The sequence below is a fragment of the Chanodichthys erythropterus genome, chromosome 24 (genome assembly GCF_024489055.1).
Source record: "Chanodichthys erythropterus isolate Z2021 chromosome 24, ASM2448905v1, whole genome shotgun sequence".
In the NCBI taxonomy this organism is placed as follows: Eukaryota; Metazoa; Chordata; class Actinopteri; order Cypriniformes; family Xenocyprididae; genus Chanodichthys; species Chanodichthys erythropterus.
This window is the reverse complement of record NC_090244.1, coordinates 4,693,850-4,713,377: the sequence shown is the minus strand read 5'-3', so window position 1 is coordinate 4,713,377 and position 19,528 is coordinate 4,693,850. Positions and strand designations below refer to the sequence as shown.

Below are 19,528 nucleotides of genomic sequence, written 5' to 3'. Positions count from 1 at the left end.
CATAACCTGAGAATATGTTGTTTTTCATTTGAATTGGTTCATTTAAAAAGTAGACATTTCGCTTTCGGATATATGTTTCATGTCTGTGAGGAAAGTTTACATTGAGATTCGGTTCTTTTGTCTTTTTTTTTTTTTTTTGGCGCGCTCAAGTTCACAGAGAGAGACGACAGTAATCGTTTACCATTTCTCATGTTGACAAGCATGTGCGTTGTTCAAGAATCAATTTAGAGACCATGATTTTCCTTCTTACAGAACTGCTTGCTAAAATACATTGACAAATATTAATGTTTATCATAAAGCAGTTTAAAATCGCATGTTTTCCCCACAGTCAGGTGAACCGATTGACACTATTGCCAATCGCAATCATGTCAGTTTTATGTTTTGTGTATGAATGACCACACGTTTTTTTTTCCGGCTAGTTTTCAGAGTTTAAAGCGGAGTCTTGAGTCAAAATGATCAAACTTTATTTCAAGTCAAAATTATTGCAATCTTATTATTTTCATTTTGTCAGCTTGATCGCGCGGATTGTGATCAATAGGCTAGGCTATTCATTTTTAACCAACAGGTAACGCGACATCCCAATTCCCGAGGGAAGTGTCCTATGAGACTCTTCTATAAGTTGTACTGTATCATATAGGCAGGGACGTGCACAGACATTTTGGGGGGCAGGGGCTCAAGTGGAAAAAAGGGCACTTCTCATAATTATTTATTTAAAAAATAACGAACCCTTAAATATATTAAGACAACTTTGACTTCACTTACACTCATCCAATTGTTTTATACTCCACAGATTTCTACAAAATAATCAGTTCACACAGAGACCATGGTCTTCTTTAGTATTCACTCGGTTTATCACAAGAGAAATCAACAACTATTTTCAAGTAGCTATATATATTTAGAATAAATGACTGCACCAAGGAGAGGGACATAGTTTCACTAATAATTTATTTTGCACAAATCAATAAATCGTTTTAATTTTTTGGTTCACTCTAATGGAAAGAAAACTTAACCCTAAACCTAGTCAAGTCAAGTCAAGTCAAATTTATTTATATAGCGCTTTTACAATTGGTAATTGTTTCAAAGCAGCTTTACATATTAGAAGCACAGAAAAAAAGGGAAGTGGTTAAAACTGTACAAACAAGCGTGGTAATATGTAACATATACAAGATGGTGCTACATTAAGCCAATGTCGGCTGACTTCCAGGGGTGGAAAAAACCCCCTAGGAGAAAAACCCAGCGTGCTAGCACTGGGAAAAAAGTCCTAGGAGGGAAAAAACCCCTTGGAAGATATATATATGTAAATGTATATGGAGATCAAAATCTGAATTGTACATTTTTATTATAGAGATTAAAAATCGATTATATATAAATATATGCAAGCGGATACGGGGATCCTGGGCTACGTTGTAGTCAGGTCCAGACGCAGGTTCTCCATCTGACCTGGATACGGCCTGGATCCAGCACCCGGCAAACCTCAGGATAAGCAGAGAGACAGATATTAGCGTAGATGCCATTCTTGTTCTGATGTACAGGTATATCTAGTGTTATAGGAAATGTTCTCGGTTCCGGCCGACCTAATTATTGCAGCGTAACAATCCTTTAACGGATTTGAAAAATGTTAATGTATTGATAATGTGTTATGTGTATGCAAGAGCAAAGAGATGTGTTTTTAGTCTAGATTTAAACTGACAGAGTGTGTCTGCTTCCCGAACAATGCTAGGAAGATTGTTCCAGAGTTTAGGTGCTAAATAGGAAAATGATCTGCCGCCTTCAGTTGATTTTGATATTCTGGGTATTATCAACTGGCCTAAATTCTGAGATCGCAATAAACGTGAAGGACTATAATGCATTAAGAGCTCACTTAGGTACTGGGGAGCTAAACCATTTAGAGCTTTATAAGTAAGTAGCAAGATTTTAAAATCTATACGATGTTTAATAGGGAGCCAATGTAATGTTGACAGAACTGGGCTAATATGGTCATACTTTCTGGTTCTAGTAAGAACTCTAGCTGCCGCATTTTGAACCAACTGTAGTTTGTTTAAAAGCCGAGCAGAACAACCACCCAGTAGAGCGTTACAATAATCTAGTCTTGAGGTCATGAATGCATGAACCAACTGTTCCGCATTTGTCATTGAGAGCATATGTCGTAATTTAGATATGCTTTTTAGATGGAAGAAGGCGGTTTTACAGATACTAGAAACATGACTTTCAAATGAAAGATTGGTATCAAAGAGCACACCCAGGTTCCTAACTGAGGACGAAGGTTTAATGGAGCACCCGTCAAGTGTTAGAGAGTATTCAAGGTTTTTTCGTGAGGAAGTTTTTGGTCCAAAGATTAGGAAATCAGTTTTTTCTGAATTTAATAATAAGAAATTTCTTGTCATCCAGTTTTTAATGTCAGCTATGCATTCTGTTAGTTTTGTGAATTTGTAGGTTTCGTCAGGGCGCGAGGAAATATAGAGCTGAGTATCGTCAGCGTAGCAGTGAAAACTAACACCATGCTTCCTAATTATCTCTCCTAAGGGCAGCATGTACAGAGTGAAAAGCAACGGTCCTAATACTGAGCCTTGTGGTACCCCATATTTAACCTGTGATCGATACGACATCTCTTCATTAACTACCACAGACTGATAACGGTCAGATAAGTATGATTTGAACCATGCCAAAGCAATTCCACTAATGCCAATATAGTTTTCAAGTCTTTTTAAAAGAATGTTATGATCGATAGTGTCAAAAGCAGCACTGAGATCTAATAACACTAATAGAGAAATACAGCCACGATCGGATGATAGGAGTAGATCGTTTGTAACTCTAACGAGAGCAGTCTCAGTACTATGGTATGGTCTAAATCCTGACTGGAAATCCTCACAGATTCCATTTCTTTCTAAAAAGGAACACAGTTGTGTTGAAACTGCCTTTTCTAGTATCTTTGACAGAAAAGGTAGATTCGAGATTGGCCTGTAATTTACTATATCTCTCGGATCTAGTTGAGGTTTTTTAATAAGAGGTTTGATAATAGCCTGCTTAAAGGTTTTTGGCACGTGTCCTAGTGTTAAAGATGAATTAATTATATCAAGAAGTGGACCTACGACCTCTGGAAGCATTTCTTTCAGTAGTTTAGTCGGCATTGGGTCTAACATACATGTCGTTGATTTTGATGATTTGATAAGTTTAGATAATTCTTCCTCTCCTATAGCGGCGAATGATTCTAGTTTTACCTCAGGGACACTACAGTGCACTGTCTGAAGAGAAACTGTAGGCGGTTGCATGTTTATAATTTTCTCTCTAATATTATCAATCTTGCAAGTAAAGAAGTTCATAAAGTCATTACTGCTGTGCTCTATGGAAACGTCAGCAGTTGAATCTCTGTTTCTAGTTAATTTAGCCACTGTGTCAAATAAATACCTAGGATTATGTTTGTTTTCTATTAAGAGATTTGAAAAATAAGTAGATCTAGCATTTCTTATGGCTGTTCTGTACTCAATCATTTTTTCTTTCCACGAAAGGCGAAAAACTTCTAGTTTTGTTTTCTTCCAACTACGTTCAGCTTTTCTAACAGCTCGTTTTAGAGCCCGAGTGTGCTCATCATACCACGGCGTTGGATTAGTTTCCTTAATCTTCTTTAGACGTAAAGGAGCGACCGCATCTAATGTGCTGGAAAAGAGAGAGCCAATAGTTTCTGTTGCAGCATCGAGTTCTTCTATGTTGTCAGGTATACTAAGGCGATGAAACTGCTCGGGGAGATTATTTATAAAGCAATCTTTAGTGGCAGACGTGATTTTTCTACAATATTTATGGCTGGGTGGTGGTTTTGTAGCCTTGGCTAATTGTATTATACACGAGACTAAATAATGATCTGATATATCATCGCTCTGCTGTAGAATTTCAACAGCATCAATATCTATTCCATGCGACAGTATTAGATCTAGGGTATGATTACGACAATGAGTGGGTCCTGACACGTGTTGTTTAACTCCAATAGAGTTTAAAATATCTGCAAATGCCAATCCAAATGCGTCTTTATTATTATCTACATGGATATTAAAATCACCAACAACAAGGACTTTATCCGCAGCCAGTACTAACTCTGATAGAAACTCAGCAAATTCTTTGATAAAGTCAGTATGGTGCCCTGGTGGCCTGTATACAGTAGCCAGCACAAATGTCAACTTACATAATGTTACATAAAGCACCATCACTTCAAAGGAATTATATTTGAAATTCTTTTGAATGATTCTGAATATATTACTATAAATTACAGCAACACCTCCCCCTTTGCCTTTCTGTCGAGGATTGTGTCGATAATCATAACCTTGAGGACTAGATTCATTTAAAGTAATGTAATCGTCTGGTTTTAGCCAGGTTTCTGTCAAACACAGCAAGTCTAGTTTATTGTCTGTGATAATTTCATTTACAATAAGTGCTTTTGAAGAAATAGATCTAATATTCAGTAACCCAAGCTTTATCATTTGTTTATCTGATTTGTCTGTGATTTTCATTTTTTGAACATCAATTAAATTTTTACCCTTAAAAGGTTTTGGAAGTTTTTTGTATTTACTAGTTCGAGGTACAGACACAGTCTCTATGTGATAATATCTAGGTGAAAGTGTTTCTAAACCTACACATTTAGATGGAGTTTGTTTTAAGCCTACTACCCTCCGTCTGTTTGCATCTGTAGATTTCTTCTAAATTAACCAAAATAAGCTAATCTGCATATTTAAACACATCAAAAAAAAAAAAAAAAAAAAAATTCCTGAACTGTTAATACATTATATGTTATAACAAATGGGGTGGGGTGTGGCGCGCGTGCGTGCGTGCGGGGAATGGCGTGTCGCGGAGTGAGGGCATCTGAACTCGACAAAGCCGACCTGATATAGTATTTTTTTATTTGTTTTATACAGTAAATATATTTGTTTGACAGGGGAAGCTGTGCGCAAACAGGAATATATATTCATTTATTTAAAAAAAAAAAAAAAAAACACCCCAGAAAAAAGGGCACTTTCTCCCCAGGAAGAAAAAGGGCAGGTGCTCAAGCCCCTTTTTTGTCTATGTGTGCACGTGCCTGCATATAGGCCTACCTTTTGATGTTCATATTTCGTTCTCTGGCAAGAGGAAGAGAAGATCGGTTCATGTGCGCCTGATCCGCCGCTTACAGGCGCTGCAGTAGCTAATCTGTCACGCGCCGTAGGCTATTAAAGAGCGACATCTATTGTTTAAATTTTGTTATAAAATCGACTGAATTTGAAAGTTAAACCTTTTTCATATTAAAACTAACAAAGCACAAGGAGTATTGCGATTATTGGATATGTTCTGATATGGTAAGCCTGAAACAGATGATAGCAATTTAAAGAAGCAAACTCATAGGATTTAATATGAAGAGTCCGTAACGGTCACGTCCGTAACGCTTATTATGGTTGTTCAGAGCAACGTAGTGAAATGAATTGTTGATCCTAATAAGCATAAACATAATTTAGCTTTGCATATAAAGTTTCAAGTTATTTGCATTTATAATTGTTATATGACATAAACTTAATCTTTAAAACGTTACGGACGTGACAGAGCACTGAAGCGTCCTGACCTCTTTATTCCAGCCCTTATAAATTCATCAGGCAGTGCTGTTATGACTAAATGAGTGTATTTATTTATCAGGCATGTCTCCATCTTTCTACACAATGCTTACTGCTAAAGTAAAGTTTAAAAAATGGGGTCTTTGATCCCTTTTTTGAAAGCATGAAATATGGTTGGTTGAAAATTTAATTTAAGCATTGTTGCTTACCACATATATTGTGGATAAACAAGGCAATTTTCTTAAAAGTTCTGTTAGAGCACATTAATACAGTATATTACAGACCTAAATGGACAATTTAAAAAGGGTTTTGTTCTTTTGGTTAACTTTTTTTTTTTTCATGGTAAAGATGACCTTTGCGTGGAATTGCCCAGCTTCTAATGCAGCGTCCTAAACATCAAAATCCTCATCAAGAGATCATAAGTGCATACAGGACTCAGCTAATGCTTATATTAATTCCTAAATACTCTGAAATTATTGCCTTCCTCTAATAAAGCACAAAAATACATGGAACACAAGAATCGAGTGAAATGGTTTTTCATTTGTTATCAGACAGAAATAGTTATATTTAAAATCAATATTGCAATGTAATGTATTCTGGGATTACATTACTTGAGAAGGATACATGTTCACTGCCTCAGAATTTGCTAAAATGAGAAATCTTTCAATGCAGCATTATTTTGCTTCTGATTAGTGGGAACATGAACCATATTGTGGAGTGTGAAGATGTCTAAATGATGTCTAGGCAGCTCAAATCATACCAACATCTTCTCCACTGCACTACTTCAGACAAATGTAAGAAACGGCAGGTTTGCCAAATGAAGCTTAAATTGTTCCACCATTTTGCTCAGTTCAGCATTATTCAGTTCACTGTCTGATATCAGCCTGCATGCAAAGAACCCTTAACTTGAATTAATTTGAATTGACTTGAATTTTTGAATAAATGAAAAAATAAATGGTGAAAGTAAAATGTTTGTTTTGATGAACGGTGTAGGTCCTGCTGTCGTTCTGACAGGGCATTGGTTCCTTCAGTGGATCTGGATATGGACGGGATCTCAGTCATTCAGAAGAGCTCTGAACATCCTGAACAACAAATTTGGGTGTTTCTGCAACTGTGGCCACTTTTGATCTGACTTTTAGAATGAAAAAGTCTCTTAAATATACACTTTCAATAGTTAAATTTGTTTTTTAACAGAATCTGAAAAACATGAATCCAAAATTCTGGAATTCTTTTTTCTTTCTTTCTGAAAGCCTTAATCAACCACAATGTCATAACGTCCAACGGATGTGAATTTGAACAGTAACAATATTATGAAGGCAAAGTAAAAATAGCTTCTTTTTTCTTGTTTTTTTTTTTAAATGTACATTATTTAACTAACACGCATAACATTGTCACATGATACATGTCATGGTTGCACACTGGTTACATGAATGGAAAGACACATTGCAAGATCTTTTAATCTGAGGACAGAATTACAGAGGGAAAAAAAAACAAAAAAAAACTTTTTCATAATTAATATTAGGGCTGCCCTCGACTACTGATTAATTGACTTGTGTTTTCTGTATTTTTGGCCGCAGAGAAGGAATCGTCGATGCTAACTCCTCATCTCCACAGTTAGACCATATTCTCGTTTCATATGGATTACATAACCTGAGAATATGTTGTTTTTCATTTGAATTGGTTCATTTAAAAAGTAGACATTTCGCTTTCGGATATATTTTTCATGTCTGTGAGGAAAGTTTACATTGAGATTCGGTTCTTTTGTCTTTTTTTTTTTTTTTTTGGCGCGCTCAAGTTCACAGAGAGAGACGACAGTAATCGCACCTTTTGCTTTCATAAATTACAAAAGCACAACGTTTTGTTGTTTTCACAACTTTTCATAGATTTAAAAGATGTATTACTCGTACCATTATCATGACCAAAAATGACGGAGTATTTTCAGTGAGAGTGATCGCATCGACGCCTCCATTTTAGCTCTCATGAAGTTAGCGCGCTACTATTCACACTCCACACAAACACTTGAATAACACACAGTTTACTAGTTTAACGTTAAAGCGAGCGGCCATGTAAAGTTGCTACTACTTACATGTTTCAGATGACAAGCCATATTTGAGGTCGATGTTTGGATGTCCTGCTCGATGGACTGTATTTACCACATAGACCTTTAATGATGTGTCCGTCACAAGACCGCGTGACTTCGCCACTTCCTGTGGACTAACGTTAAGCCTAATCGACTATTAGGAGGCAGCCCTAATTGATTTTATATTATATATATTATAATGTTTAATTTAGAGGACAAAGCAGAGGTAAGTACAGGAGTAAAGTCACAGATATAAATGTACAATGATTAATAACTGGATGTTTGTTTAAAACAAAGATGATTATTACAAATGCATAAAGTGCAGTTAGTGCTATCTCCATTATGGATCATTTTTAAAGCATTTTGGTGGATTTTTCTGCATTTTTGTCTGAATTTCATGCTATAAATCTTATTAACATTTAAAGCTATTACACTGATGAATCCATGCTGTTGAGTTGTTAACAGTGTTTGTATTAAAGCACAGAATGTAGAAACATTGACGTCTTCAGATTCCCAGAGCCTCTTTGGTCACCTGACATCCGAGCAGGACATTACCCACACACACACACTGAGACAGATCGCCCACTGAAACACACACACACTCAAATCATCAGTGTGTGTCAAAGAACTGAAGATATCTGAATGAATGTATTCTGGAATGGAGATCCCACCTTTCTGAGAGCCGATCCATGACGCTGCCTTCATGGCCACAAACTGCCACTCGACCTGCTGCTCTATTTTACAGCCGTATAACCAGATCAGAGCCAGGAGAGTGGCCCATACTGACCCATCCACCTGTGTACAAACCATCATCCACTGCATTGGTACTGGACACAATCATTGCTGTCTTATTATTTCATCACGTCTCTCACCTGTGCTGGTTTCTGATTGGTCAGCTCATCCTCCGTCTTCCCAAACACATCAGCCAGTGTGGCGTCCAGCTCCCAGCAGCCTGACGCCTTCTGGAGAGAAACCAGCTGGAGAAACGGGTCATCCTGGGGATCAGGAGCGGCTGAACACACAAAGTTATATTGTTCATGTTATGTGGATGAAATTAGTTTGGAAGGACTTTTGTCCTTGTCAAAAATGAATTATGGAATAATTCCTCATAAGCTAGACTTTCTAAACATAACCACTGTGTCCATCTCATGTTGTGTTTGCCAATTATTTGTGTGTGTGTGTGTGTGTGTGTGTGTGTACTGTATATACCATAATGTTTGATTTGAGACTCTGTTTGAGCAGTCGGGGCAGCAGTCTTAAAACGGCTGAAAAAATTCTGGACCTCTGCAAATGATAAACAATGATTATTAACCATGAGGCGACGCTGAATCTGTATTTCACATTAACTGACACTGTATTTACTGTATTACTTGTCATTAATCCGATCTTCTGTTCAGGTGCTGTCACTGAAAAAGAAAATATAGTTAAAATGAAAACTATGTTTTTCTTACTCAGTAACAACAGATAGAACATTTTCACAAATATGAAAACATTTATGACTGTGACTATTATTTGAACTGCTTTACTTCACTATTTTAAAAAGGGTATTTAACAATTATATATATATATATATATATATATATATATATATATATATATATATATATATATATATATATATATATATATATATATAGCACCGAGGGATGTAAATATAATAAAACACAGAAAGGCGTCAGCAGTTAACAGGTTAATGTATTTCCTATTTCAAGGTTTTTTTCTCCATTTTAACACCGATTTGCCCCGTTTGCCACCTGATGTCACCTGTTGGAGTTTGGGTTCCTTGCCGCTGTCGCCTTTGGCTTGCTTAGTTGGGGACACTTGATATTTGACTTGACATTTGATATTCAACAGTACTCTTGACATTTATTCAACAGTGCTTTGATCTGCCTGCATTGACACTATTCTTTAAGAGCTGCTGTGCAGCAAAAATTATGTACCAGTTATCAATGTAAAGCTGCTTTGACACAATCTGCATTGTAAAAAGCGCTATATAAAAAAGGTGACTTGACTTGACTTGACTATTTCATGACTAGCAAAATAATGGCAAATTCCTCTCTGTACAGCGGCCAAATCTGCAAGATAACCGTGAACAGGTTGGTGTTTTTGGGCTGATTAATGAGTTAATTTCTTTGTAAGTTGAATATGGAAGGCGTTCTGGCAGAAGCTAGATATTTTACTTCATAACTTGTTGAATATGGATTTTTTTTTTTTTTATTTATTTATTTTTTTACACAAATGCTTCGCTTCTGAAGGTTTTTATTTAACCCCCCGGAGCTGCGTGGAGTACGTATATGATGGATGGATGCACTTTCTTCATACTCGTGAACCCTCTTCACTGCCATTATAAAGTTTGGATGCATCAGCATATTTATTAAAATATCTCAGATTGAGTTCATCAGAAAGAAGAAAGTCATATACACCTAGGATGGCTTGAGGGTGAGTAAAGCTTGGGATAATTTTAATTTGAAAGTGAACTAATTCTTTAAAGGATTAGTCCACTTTTAAATAAACTTTTCCTGATAATTTACTCACCCCCATGTCATCCAAGATGTCCATGTCTTTCTTTCTTCAGTCGAAAAGAAATTAAAGTTTTTGATGAAAACATTCCAGGATTATTCTCCTTATAGTGGACTTCAATGGGCACCAAACAGTTGAAGGCCAAAATTAGTTTCACTGCAGCTTCAAATTGTTCAACATGATCCCAGATGAGAAATAAGGGTCTTATCTAGTGAAACCATTGCTCATTTTCTGAAAAAAATTGAAAATTATATAAGTTTTAAATGCTCATCTTGAACTAGTTCTCTTCTTCTCTATATGAATTCTGGCAGTGTAGACGCTGCTAAGCGTATTACTGCCCTCCACAGGTCAAAGTTTGAACTAATTGTTATATACTATTGAACTAGCATATTGCATATAAAAATTAGTTCAAAACTTTGACCTGTGGAGGGCAGTAATACGCTTAGCAGTGTCTACACTGCTGGAATTCAAATAGAGGAGAAGAAGAAGAGAGCTAGTTCAAGATGAGCATTTATGGTTAAAATGTATATAATTTTCAATTTTTTTTCAGAAAATGAGCGGTGGTTTCACTAGATAAGACCCTTATTTCTCATCTGGGATCGTGTAGAACAATTTGAAGCTGCAGTGAAACTAATTTTGACCTTCAACTGTTTGGTGCCCATTGAAGTCCACTATAAGGAGAAAAATCCTGTAATGTTTTCATCAAAAACTTTAATTTTTTTTCGACTGAAGAAAGAAAGACATGGACATCTTGGATGACATGGGGGTGAGTAAATTATCAGGAAAAGTTTATTTAAAAGTGGACTAATCCTTTAAGATTCCACCAACAAGCAATCCACACCAGACGTGACACGACTACGAGAAAGGAGGTCCCATGTGTTTATGTCACAGGTATAGTGTGAGCAGTGAAGTCGCAGCTCATTATAGTGTGAGCAGATAAATCGTGAGATTTGGCTTTGCATTGCATTCGGTTTACTCGTACAGTGAGAGTTGGTATTTAACAAAAACATTGCTGAAATCAAACAGTATGGCCGGATTGAAACAGAATTGTCTCGTATCGCAGCTGGTTAGGACAAATCCTCTGATTAATATGAAAAAGATGCCTTGTATCACATGTCGCGGCATTGCATCACGTCTGGTTAAGACACGGCGTAAACGCCGCTCTCAGAAGCGTGGGTGGCATCGGGATGTTCGCTTACAGTATATCGCTCCTCAAGTATTTCAATCTTCTTTTTACCCTCAAGTGAAGAACAAAAAAGATCTTCGCCATGAGTACATTGGGGTCTTTACCTTTTGTTGCCTTCTTACTGAAAGAACCGAGCATTTTTGAGCAGTGAAACGATTGTTCATCGATGCCATCATGGGATCTCGCTGCCCAAAAAGAACAAACAACACACACAAATTTATGATATATTATTTAAAGGGATGGTTCACCCAAAAATAAAAATTCTGTCATCTCAAGTTGTTCCAAACCTGTATGAATGTCTCTGTTCTGCTGAACACAAAGGAAGATATTTGGAAGAAAGTTTGTAACCCCATTGACTGCCACAGTATTATTTTTTCCTACTATGGTAGTCAATGGGGGGTGAGATCTGCTTGATTACAAACATTCTTCCAAATAACTTCCTTTGTGTTCAGCAGAACAAAGACATTTATACAGGGTTGGAACAACTTGAGGGAGAGTAAATGTTGGCAGAATTTTCATTTTTGGGTGAACTGTCCCTTTAAATGATTTGTTTAAAAAAATAACATATTTTGGTGAGGTGGGTGGGTTACCATTTACTACGCTACATCCTAGTTGCAAATCTGTAAAACATTTGATTTCTCATGTTAATGAGTTGAACACAAAGTGTATATTATATATTATTATTATGATTTCTTAACAAAATTTAATCATGACAAACATAAATTAAGTCAAGTGTGGCTAAAGTTCAAATCCAGTCAATTTTTGACGGGTGGTGTGTCATACATACAAATAACAGTCTTACCTAATAGGGCACGTTGTTGATACACATCTGAAAAACATTTGATTTCTCATATTAATGAGGTGAACACGTGCTGTAAATAGTCAAGCGATTTATACACACATATTCAGAGCACTAACCGTATGTCGGCACTCTTCTCTGCAGCAGGGGTCCTTTCACAGTCTGTCTGCTGTCTTTATTAATGGCAATGAAGGCTGTATGAACACTGCTCACTCCTGCCTGAACACTGAGCTCCACTATCCTGCTCTCAACATCTGCATCACCTGACCTCTCCTGCTCCAGAGAGTGGATCAGGGTCCGAGCCGCCAGCCGGTGGACGGCCAACCTGCAACGGAAACTGGGATTTATTATGGGCTTAGAAAAGCAAACAGCAGATGCAATTAACTAGTATCAAAATGTAAGTAAATAAGTGAAAAAGTGACTTTGATAGGAATACACAAATATTAATTCTGGCCAATACCAATGTAGGAATTAAGGACGAACCAGACAAATGAATCTCCTAGATGACTCGTTCAAACATAACTCCATACAAAACTCATCTCAACACTGAAGATCCCAAATCAACACACAGAACCCAAAATCAGAGAATCTGTCATTTGCGGCTCCATTCAGTCTACCAAAACCCTCAGCTAAGTACTTTATGGCCATGCATGGAAGGAAAAACATTACAAATGTTGAGCAGTAAACACAAGACTAAATGACTGAAAAGACAACGCAACTTGAGCCGCAAGACTCCACTCCTCCGTCAGCACACCAGAACATGATTGGCTTCCAACGACATCAATCCGGAAATGAAAATACCTTCAGCAACAAACCTGGGAAACACCTTTCTCTAAGCCAAGGATGCAGACAAAGGAAACTCCATTTAAAGTCATAAATGACAAACGCATGTACCTTCAGATTCTTACTGAACCGGTGCATTGATATAAAGTCTAATAACCCACCTAAGAAGTGATAGAAGGGTTAAATTAATGATTGATGGTTCATTCAGATGAAGTCCATAAATTGCTAAGAATTTTATTTCATCATTTCACTCTCTTCAAACCCATTCTTTCCTCACTTCCTTTATTTCTGCAACTAGTGTGAATGTGTGTGTTAGAAAGAGAAGTGTCTTGCGTTATGTGCTTATGAATTTAATGTCTTAAACTGCCGATCTTTAAAGTACTTTAGACCGAGATGGAGGCTCAGACAGCAAGAGGTCTGGGGGAAAAAAGTTCCTGGGACAGGTAATTTAGGTGGAAACGCAGCTACAGTGTGTGTTACCCTGTTTCCTCAGTTGGTTTGAGGCAGAAGTGGAGCTGGTTTGTTACTGGTTGATCTTTCAGACTGTATTTGACTGTCACTGTTCCCTCAGAGCCTCCTGAACTCTGTAAAAGAGGGAAAAGGAAGATTTTATAATCTAAACGAATGAAGGTGTGTTCACACTTCATACATGTAGTTTGGTTCTCTTGGTTCTTTTGGTCTGAACCAAAACAGAAAAGTATACATTTAGTCCTGATTCACTTCGCGTTCACATTGTCATTTTTAACACCAAACCTAAAGATACAAAACAGAACAAAAAAGGCTTTTATGATGTATATTTGCGCTGGCTAAATGCGCTCATTGTAAGTGCGTACATGGTATTTTAACCAGCTGAGAACTCATTAAGTGCTTAGAAAATGTGTAAAGGAGTCAAAACAGTGGCAGGAATCCCTCTGTTACACACACAAATGAAGATCTGCCAGAAGACGCCTGTACCCAACTGTAATGGGCCTTTTTAGGGTCACCATCTTGTGACATCACGTCTTGTCTTTGGTCCGTGTTGCGTTCATATTTCAGTCACACCAGAGTTCATTTGGAAGAGGACTGAGACCCATCTTTTCAATGGTCTCGGCCCGTTTGTTTGGTGCACACCAGGGTTCAGATGGCAGCGTTCACATTTATTGAAATGAATCACACTAGAGTTTGTTTAAATCAAACCAAACCTGCCAAGTGTGAACACACCTTAATTCTCATTAAAGAAACACATGCTACATCATCTCACCTCTCCTTTAAGTTGGGCATAAATGAGTGACCTTTGACCCTGGAAGAGCACATTGATGGGTGGAGACAGTGTGTCTACAGTAATGCCATCTGGAAGGGTCCAATCCACAGAGATATTAACCACAGCGGGCTGCAGCGCAAACCTGAGGGACTGCATCACCTGATATAGTTTGAAGAGAAAGAGAAACCATTGAGACATGTGACTAGGAAACATTTGTGCCTGTGAAATCCAGTGGAGAGCTTTACTTTGGGCTGCATGCGGTCGGTGCCTGTGATGAACTGAGCGTGACCAGATCCCTCCCTGGCCATTCCTGTGATGAGGGCGGTACTTGCACCTTCACCAATCCCGAATGAGAAACACCTGAACACACAATAAACTCTGTTAGTGTAAGTGATGAAGATATGAATGATGGGAAGATCAAACCCAGCAGACCTTTACCTGTGAGAGTGAGCATGATGTTTCACCAGATCCAGCACCTCTTTAGTGTTAAACACCTCTCCATCAGTGAAGATGAACAGCTGAAGAGAGAACAATAATTTATATCAGACAAACCACTTAATCAGAGCTGTAAATATTCAGATATTTTCAGTTTCAGACTCTCTCTCTCTCCACTATGAAAAGGCACAGCTAAAATGTATTGAAATTTGAAGATTATAAATCAGCTCTAAGAAAAGTGCCACCTGAAACTTTGTCATTGTTTTGACAATTTCCTGTCATCTGTGTAAAAGAATCAATTACGTCTAAGCATGTGACACCTGTATAAATATAGTTATGCCACCAGTGTGTCTCGTTAAAAAGTTTGTAAGCATGAAACAACATATAAAATAATTTAATTCTTTTAGTTTTTCTTAAAACTTAACATACATACAAACCCGATTCCAAAAAAGTTGGGACACTGTACAAATTGTGAATAAAAAAGGAATGCAATCATTTACAAATCTCATAAACTTATATTTTATTCACAATAGAATATAGATAACATATCAAATGTTGAAAGTGAGACATTTTGAAATGTCATGCCAAATATTGGCTCATTTTGGATTTCATGAGAGCTACACATTTCAAAAAAGTTGGGACAGGTAGCAATAAGAGGCCGGAAAAGTTAAATGTATATATAAGTAACAGCTGGAGGACCAATTTGCAACTTATTAGGTCAATTGGCAACATGATTGGGTATAAAAAGAGCCTCTCAGAGTGGCAGTGTCTTTCAGAAGTCAAGATGGGCAGAGGATCACCAATTCCCCCAATGCTGCGGCGAAAAATAGTGGAGTAATATCAGAAAGGAGTTTCTCAGAGAAAAATTGCAAAGACTTTGAAGTTATCATCATCTACAGTGCATAATATCATCCAAAGATTCAGAGAATCTGGAACAATCTCTGTGTGTAAGGGTCAAGGCCGGAAAACCATACTGGATGCCTGTGATCTTCGGGCCCTTAGACGGCACTGCATCACATACAGGAATGCTACTGTAATGGAAATCACAACATGGGCTCAGGAATAATTCCAGAAAACATTGTCGGTGAACACAATCCACCGTGCCATTCGCCGTTGCCGGCTAAAACTCTATAGGTCAAAGAAGCCATATCTAAACATGATCCAGAAGCGCAGGCGTTTTCTCAGGGCCAAGGCTCATTTAAAATGGACTGTGGCAAAGTGGAAAACTGTTCTGTGGTCAGACGAATCAAAATTTGAAGTTCTTTTTGGAAAACTGGGACGCCATGTCATCCGGACTGAAGAGGACAAGGACAACCCAAGTTGATATCAGCGCTCAGTTCAGAAGCCTGCATCTCTGATGGTATGGGGTTGCATGAGTGCGTGTGGCATGGGCAGCTTACACATCTGGAAAGGCACCATCAATGCTGAAAGGTATATCCAAGTTCTAGAACAACATATGCTCCCATCCAGATGTCGTCTCTTTCAGGGAAGACCTTGCATTTTCCAACATGACAATGCCAGACCACATACTGCATCAATTACAACATCATGGCTGTGTAGAAGAAGGATCCGGGTACTGAAATGGCCAGCCTGCAGTCCAGATCTTTCACCCATAGAAAACATTTGGTGCATCATAAAGAGGAAGATGCGACAAAGACCTAAGACAGTTGAGCAACTAGAAGCCTGTATTAGACAAGAATGGGACAACATTCCTATTCCTAAACTTGAGCAACTTGTCTCCTCAGTCCCCAGACGTTTGCAGACTGTTATAAAAAGAAGAGGGGATGCCACACAGTGGTAAACATGGCCTTGTCCCAACTTTTTTGAGATGTGTTGATGCCATGAAATTTAAAATCAACTTATTTTTCCCTTAAAATGATACATTTTCTCAGTTTAAACATTTGATATGTCATCTATGTTGTATTCTGAATAAAATATTGAATTTTGAAACTTCCACATCATTGCATTCTGTTTTTATTCACAATTTGTACAGTGTCCCAACTTTTTTGGAATCGGGTTTGTACATGCATATATACTACTTAAAAAATATTAACAATTCCTGTTAAGGCTGAAAGAAAAAATGTTTTCAGAATTGTTTATTTGCAGTAAAGAGACATTTAGTTCCTGGGAAGCTGTGATGGAGTATATTGGTGCTGCATAATTACAGTAAGTAAAGTTTTTTTTGTTTTTTTGACAGCAACTCACTTCCTGTTAAGATAAACTGTACAGTAAATCATTATTGTGCATGTTGAGGTGTTGTTGTACCTGTCTGGGGTTATCGGGGTAACAGGGCTGACTGTAGATGTGTTTTAGAGGCTCTAAAATCTCTGTGCCGCCCATGTCTGCTTTCATTTTCTTCACTGTCTTCAGAGCCTGATCCATAGTTTTCTGATTATATTCGACACTCTGACTGCAATAAAAACCACAATGCTATCTTTCCTCTCACACATTTCAAAACTGAGTATCTCTGAATAAAGATCTAGATACTAACGGGTAGAAGGACTCAAAATTAGAGCCAAATCCATAGATATTGAAGTAGCATCCCATGGGCAGACTCTTCAACAGTAACAGCAGAGTGTCCTATAGAGAGACATGGACAGATAATGAAATGTGTCTTTTTTTGCGTGTCTGAATTATTGTCAGCTACGCGGTACCAAATCAATCACACAATCAATCACAGTATTTCACTTCATCAGCAAAGTGGCTGTTTCTCAGTGGTTAGAAAGTGAGAGAGAAATGGAGGATGAGGTTAGCCTCACTTTGGTATATCAACCAAAAATAGTAGAAATGTGATTTACATGATTTTAATTGAACTGCCCCTGATGTTAATCTAGCAGCTAGGAAGGAAAAGATTTTGAATATTTGATAACCAACTAATTTACCAAGCTACTACTTGGCTAATTTTTCTTCAAGTTTTAAGTGAATTTTCTGTCTGTTTGTGTACAGGAGTAACTGCTGCATTTCTGCTGTGACATACATCATTATCATGAGATACCGTGTGACCGAATACACATTTTAAATCTTACCTTTGCGCTTTCTATGCGTGTCTGTGCTCTTTTCCCATGATGCATCATATCGTCCATACTGCCTGATCTGTCAATCACAAAAACAAACTCTCCTTGTTTTGCCAGTGACATCACTTCCTCTGGGAACTCTGGGTACAAACTTATCATGACCACTGGGTCCCTCATCAGAGAGCCTGAAATAGAGAGAGAGTCAGTGACAGCTTGATCACTCAATCCCATAATCCCAGTGAGCTGCAGGTCATACCTGATGGGGCAGTGTTCACTCCTGCCTCCACTATAGCAGAGGGCTGATGGGTATCCTGATAGTACACAAACAGCTCAACGTCCTTATCAAACATGTGACCAGGACTCAGATTCACCTACACACATAAAAACACATGCATCAAACTGCTGTGCTCACACATCCAGATAAACACATGAAGACACACAGTACCGTCGCCTGAGTGTGATCAGAGTGGAGGAACACTAGAGGATCCAGAGTGCAGCTGGACTCTAGTTTGGAGATGGGCTTTGGAGAGCTCACATGGACACTGAGAGTCAGCGTGTAGGGAACAGATCCACATCCTGATGAAATCTCTGAGACTATACCAGCAGCTGAACCTGACACACACACACACACACACACACACACACACACACACACACACACACACACACACACAGAGTGTGTTAGAATCAGCTTCTCTCCACTAATAAAGTGTGTGTCAGCAGCTGCTGTAGTACCTGCTGGTGTGTATCGGGGGTTGAGTACAGCCGGCAGACAGAAGCGCAGCGAGTGGTCGGCCTGCACAGCGAGCTCGGTGACGTAGATGATGGTGACGGCAGCGCTCTGACCCGGCGACAGACACCCGACACTCAGTCTGAACACATCAGGACTCTCTTTGCTCTCTTCCAACAGAAACGCCTGCTGACCCGAACTCACAGCGTCATCATAACGATCCCTCGCCTGTGAGATTTAATTTTGTTATATGGTGCACAGTAAAAATATATGCAAATAAGCTTCCAGCAGACTTATATTTGGACTCACGGTTTCTCTTTCTTGCACCTCTGCCACAATCTCCTGCTCTCCGATCTTGGCACTGAAGTGGCAGACAGCAGCATCAGCAGGCAGAGGGAAGACGAACAAGGCCTCCAGGGGGCGCTCTTCCTCATTCACATACTGCAGAGTGGAGGAGACTGTGGCTACATGATCCTGAACCCGAACCTCCACTGAGATGCTCTTCAGAGGCACTGAGTCACACAAACCAACAACAACATCACAAATACAGCAGAACAACATTACAATAAACCTCACATACAGTTCTCTGAGACGTAAATAAAGGATTTAATAGACTCCATACTCATAAATAACACATTAAAGATGAACGGGAACACGTGACAACACAACTGACATTCAACATGTAAGTGTTAAGTTAGGAAACAGATAACAGTAAATGGGTGAATTCATACCAGGCTCGTTTTTCTCAGTCACAAGACCGCAGTTCACCATTCTGACGCTCCGATAGACGCAATGAATCGAAAAGTCGAAATCGAAAGTGAAACTAAAACACAGATCGTATTTCCTTTAAATCTGCACAGATAGATTCATTTTTGCGAGTAAATCCAGTGTTCTTGAACGTTTCTAATGAGACTAGATGTCTGGGGGTGTTCGTCAGTTCCTCTGGGTGGAGCCTACGTGAATATTCATGAGATCATCCTATTGTGGGCGTGTCCATGAGACAATGCGCAAACTAGTAGAACTAAAAATATTAGTGCATTCTCCTCAAATTGCACCTGTTTAATGGATTATTTCTTAATGGTAATAAAAGTGTCAACATTCAGCATAAACTGTTTTGGACATGTAATCTCTTGCAATGTTTGTAATGTGATACGTTGTTTGAGCTGTTTTTCCT

General features: G+C 38.2%; 2 protein-coding genes across 5 annotated transcripts in view; one reads left to right on the top strand and one right to left on the bottom strand.

The window, feature by feature from the left end:
* Positions 1–19,528, top strand: part of LOC137015595 (uncharacterized) — a 76,338-nt gene that overhangs the window by 24,518 nt on the left and 32,292 nt on the right. The window lies entirely within an intron of this gene.
* On the bottom strand, positions 671–19,271 carry LOC137015388 (von Willebrand factor A domain-containing protein 5A-like). Of its 4 annotated transcripts, none has more exons than XR_010893958.1 (22): positions 19,086–19,270; positions 18,664–18,866; positions 18,360–18,582; positions 18,070–18,236; positions 17,881–17,995; positions 17,637–17,809; positions 17,102–17,190; positions 16,876–17,020; positions 14,614–14,693; positions 14,421–14,535; positions 14,176–14,334; positions 13,416–13,519; positions 12,272–12,477; positions 12,156–12,182; positions 11,944–11,973; positions 11,458–11,538; positions 9,018–9,053; positions 8,857–8,931; positions 8,520–8,659; positions 8,319–8,442; positions 7,654–8,232; positions 671–1,473 (listed from the first exon to the last, which is right to left on the bottom strand). XR_010893958.1 is itself a non-coding variant. In XM_067380311.1 (21 exons), exons 1-21 carry the CDS (start codon positions 19,123–19,125, stop codon positions 8,153–8,155), a joined length of 2,412 nt encoding a protein of 803 aa, XP_067236412.1. In that variant the 5' UTR covers positions 19,126–19,270; the 3' UTR covers positions 4,143–8,152. The 4 variants fall into 4 exon arrangements, 2 of the variants coding, with proteins under 2 accessions (XP_067236412.1, XP_067236413.1); XR_010893959.1 differs by lacking the exon at positions 671–1,473 and adding an exon at positions 4,146–5,189; XM_067380311.1 differs by lacking the exon at positions 671–1,473 and having other exon boundaries at positions 4,143–8,232.

Bases quoted from the DNA above. Each gene is read 5' to 3' on its own strand.
- LOC137015388 (XM_067380311.1), bottom strand. From the start codon at position 19,125: ATGGTGAACTGCGGTCTTGTGACTGAGAAAAACGAGCCTG. The intron at 17,996-18,069 runs GTACTGTGTGTC...TTATGTGTGTAG, and splicing joins CTGATCACACTCAGGCGACG to GTGAATCTGAGTCCTGGTCA. The intron at 13,520-14,175 runs GTGAGATGATGT...CCTCTTTTACAG, and splicing joins ATGCCCAACTTAAAGGAGAG to AGTTCAGGAGGCTCTGAGGG.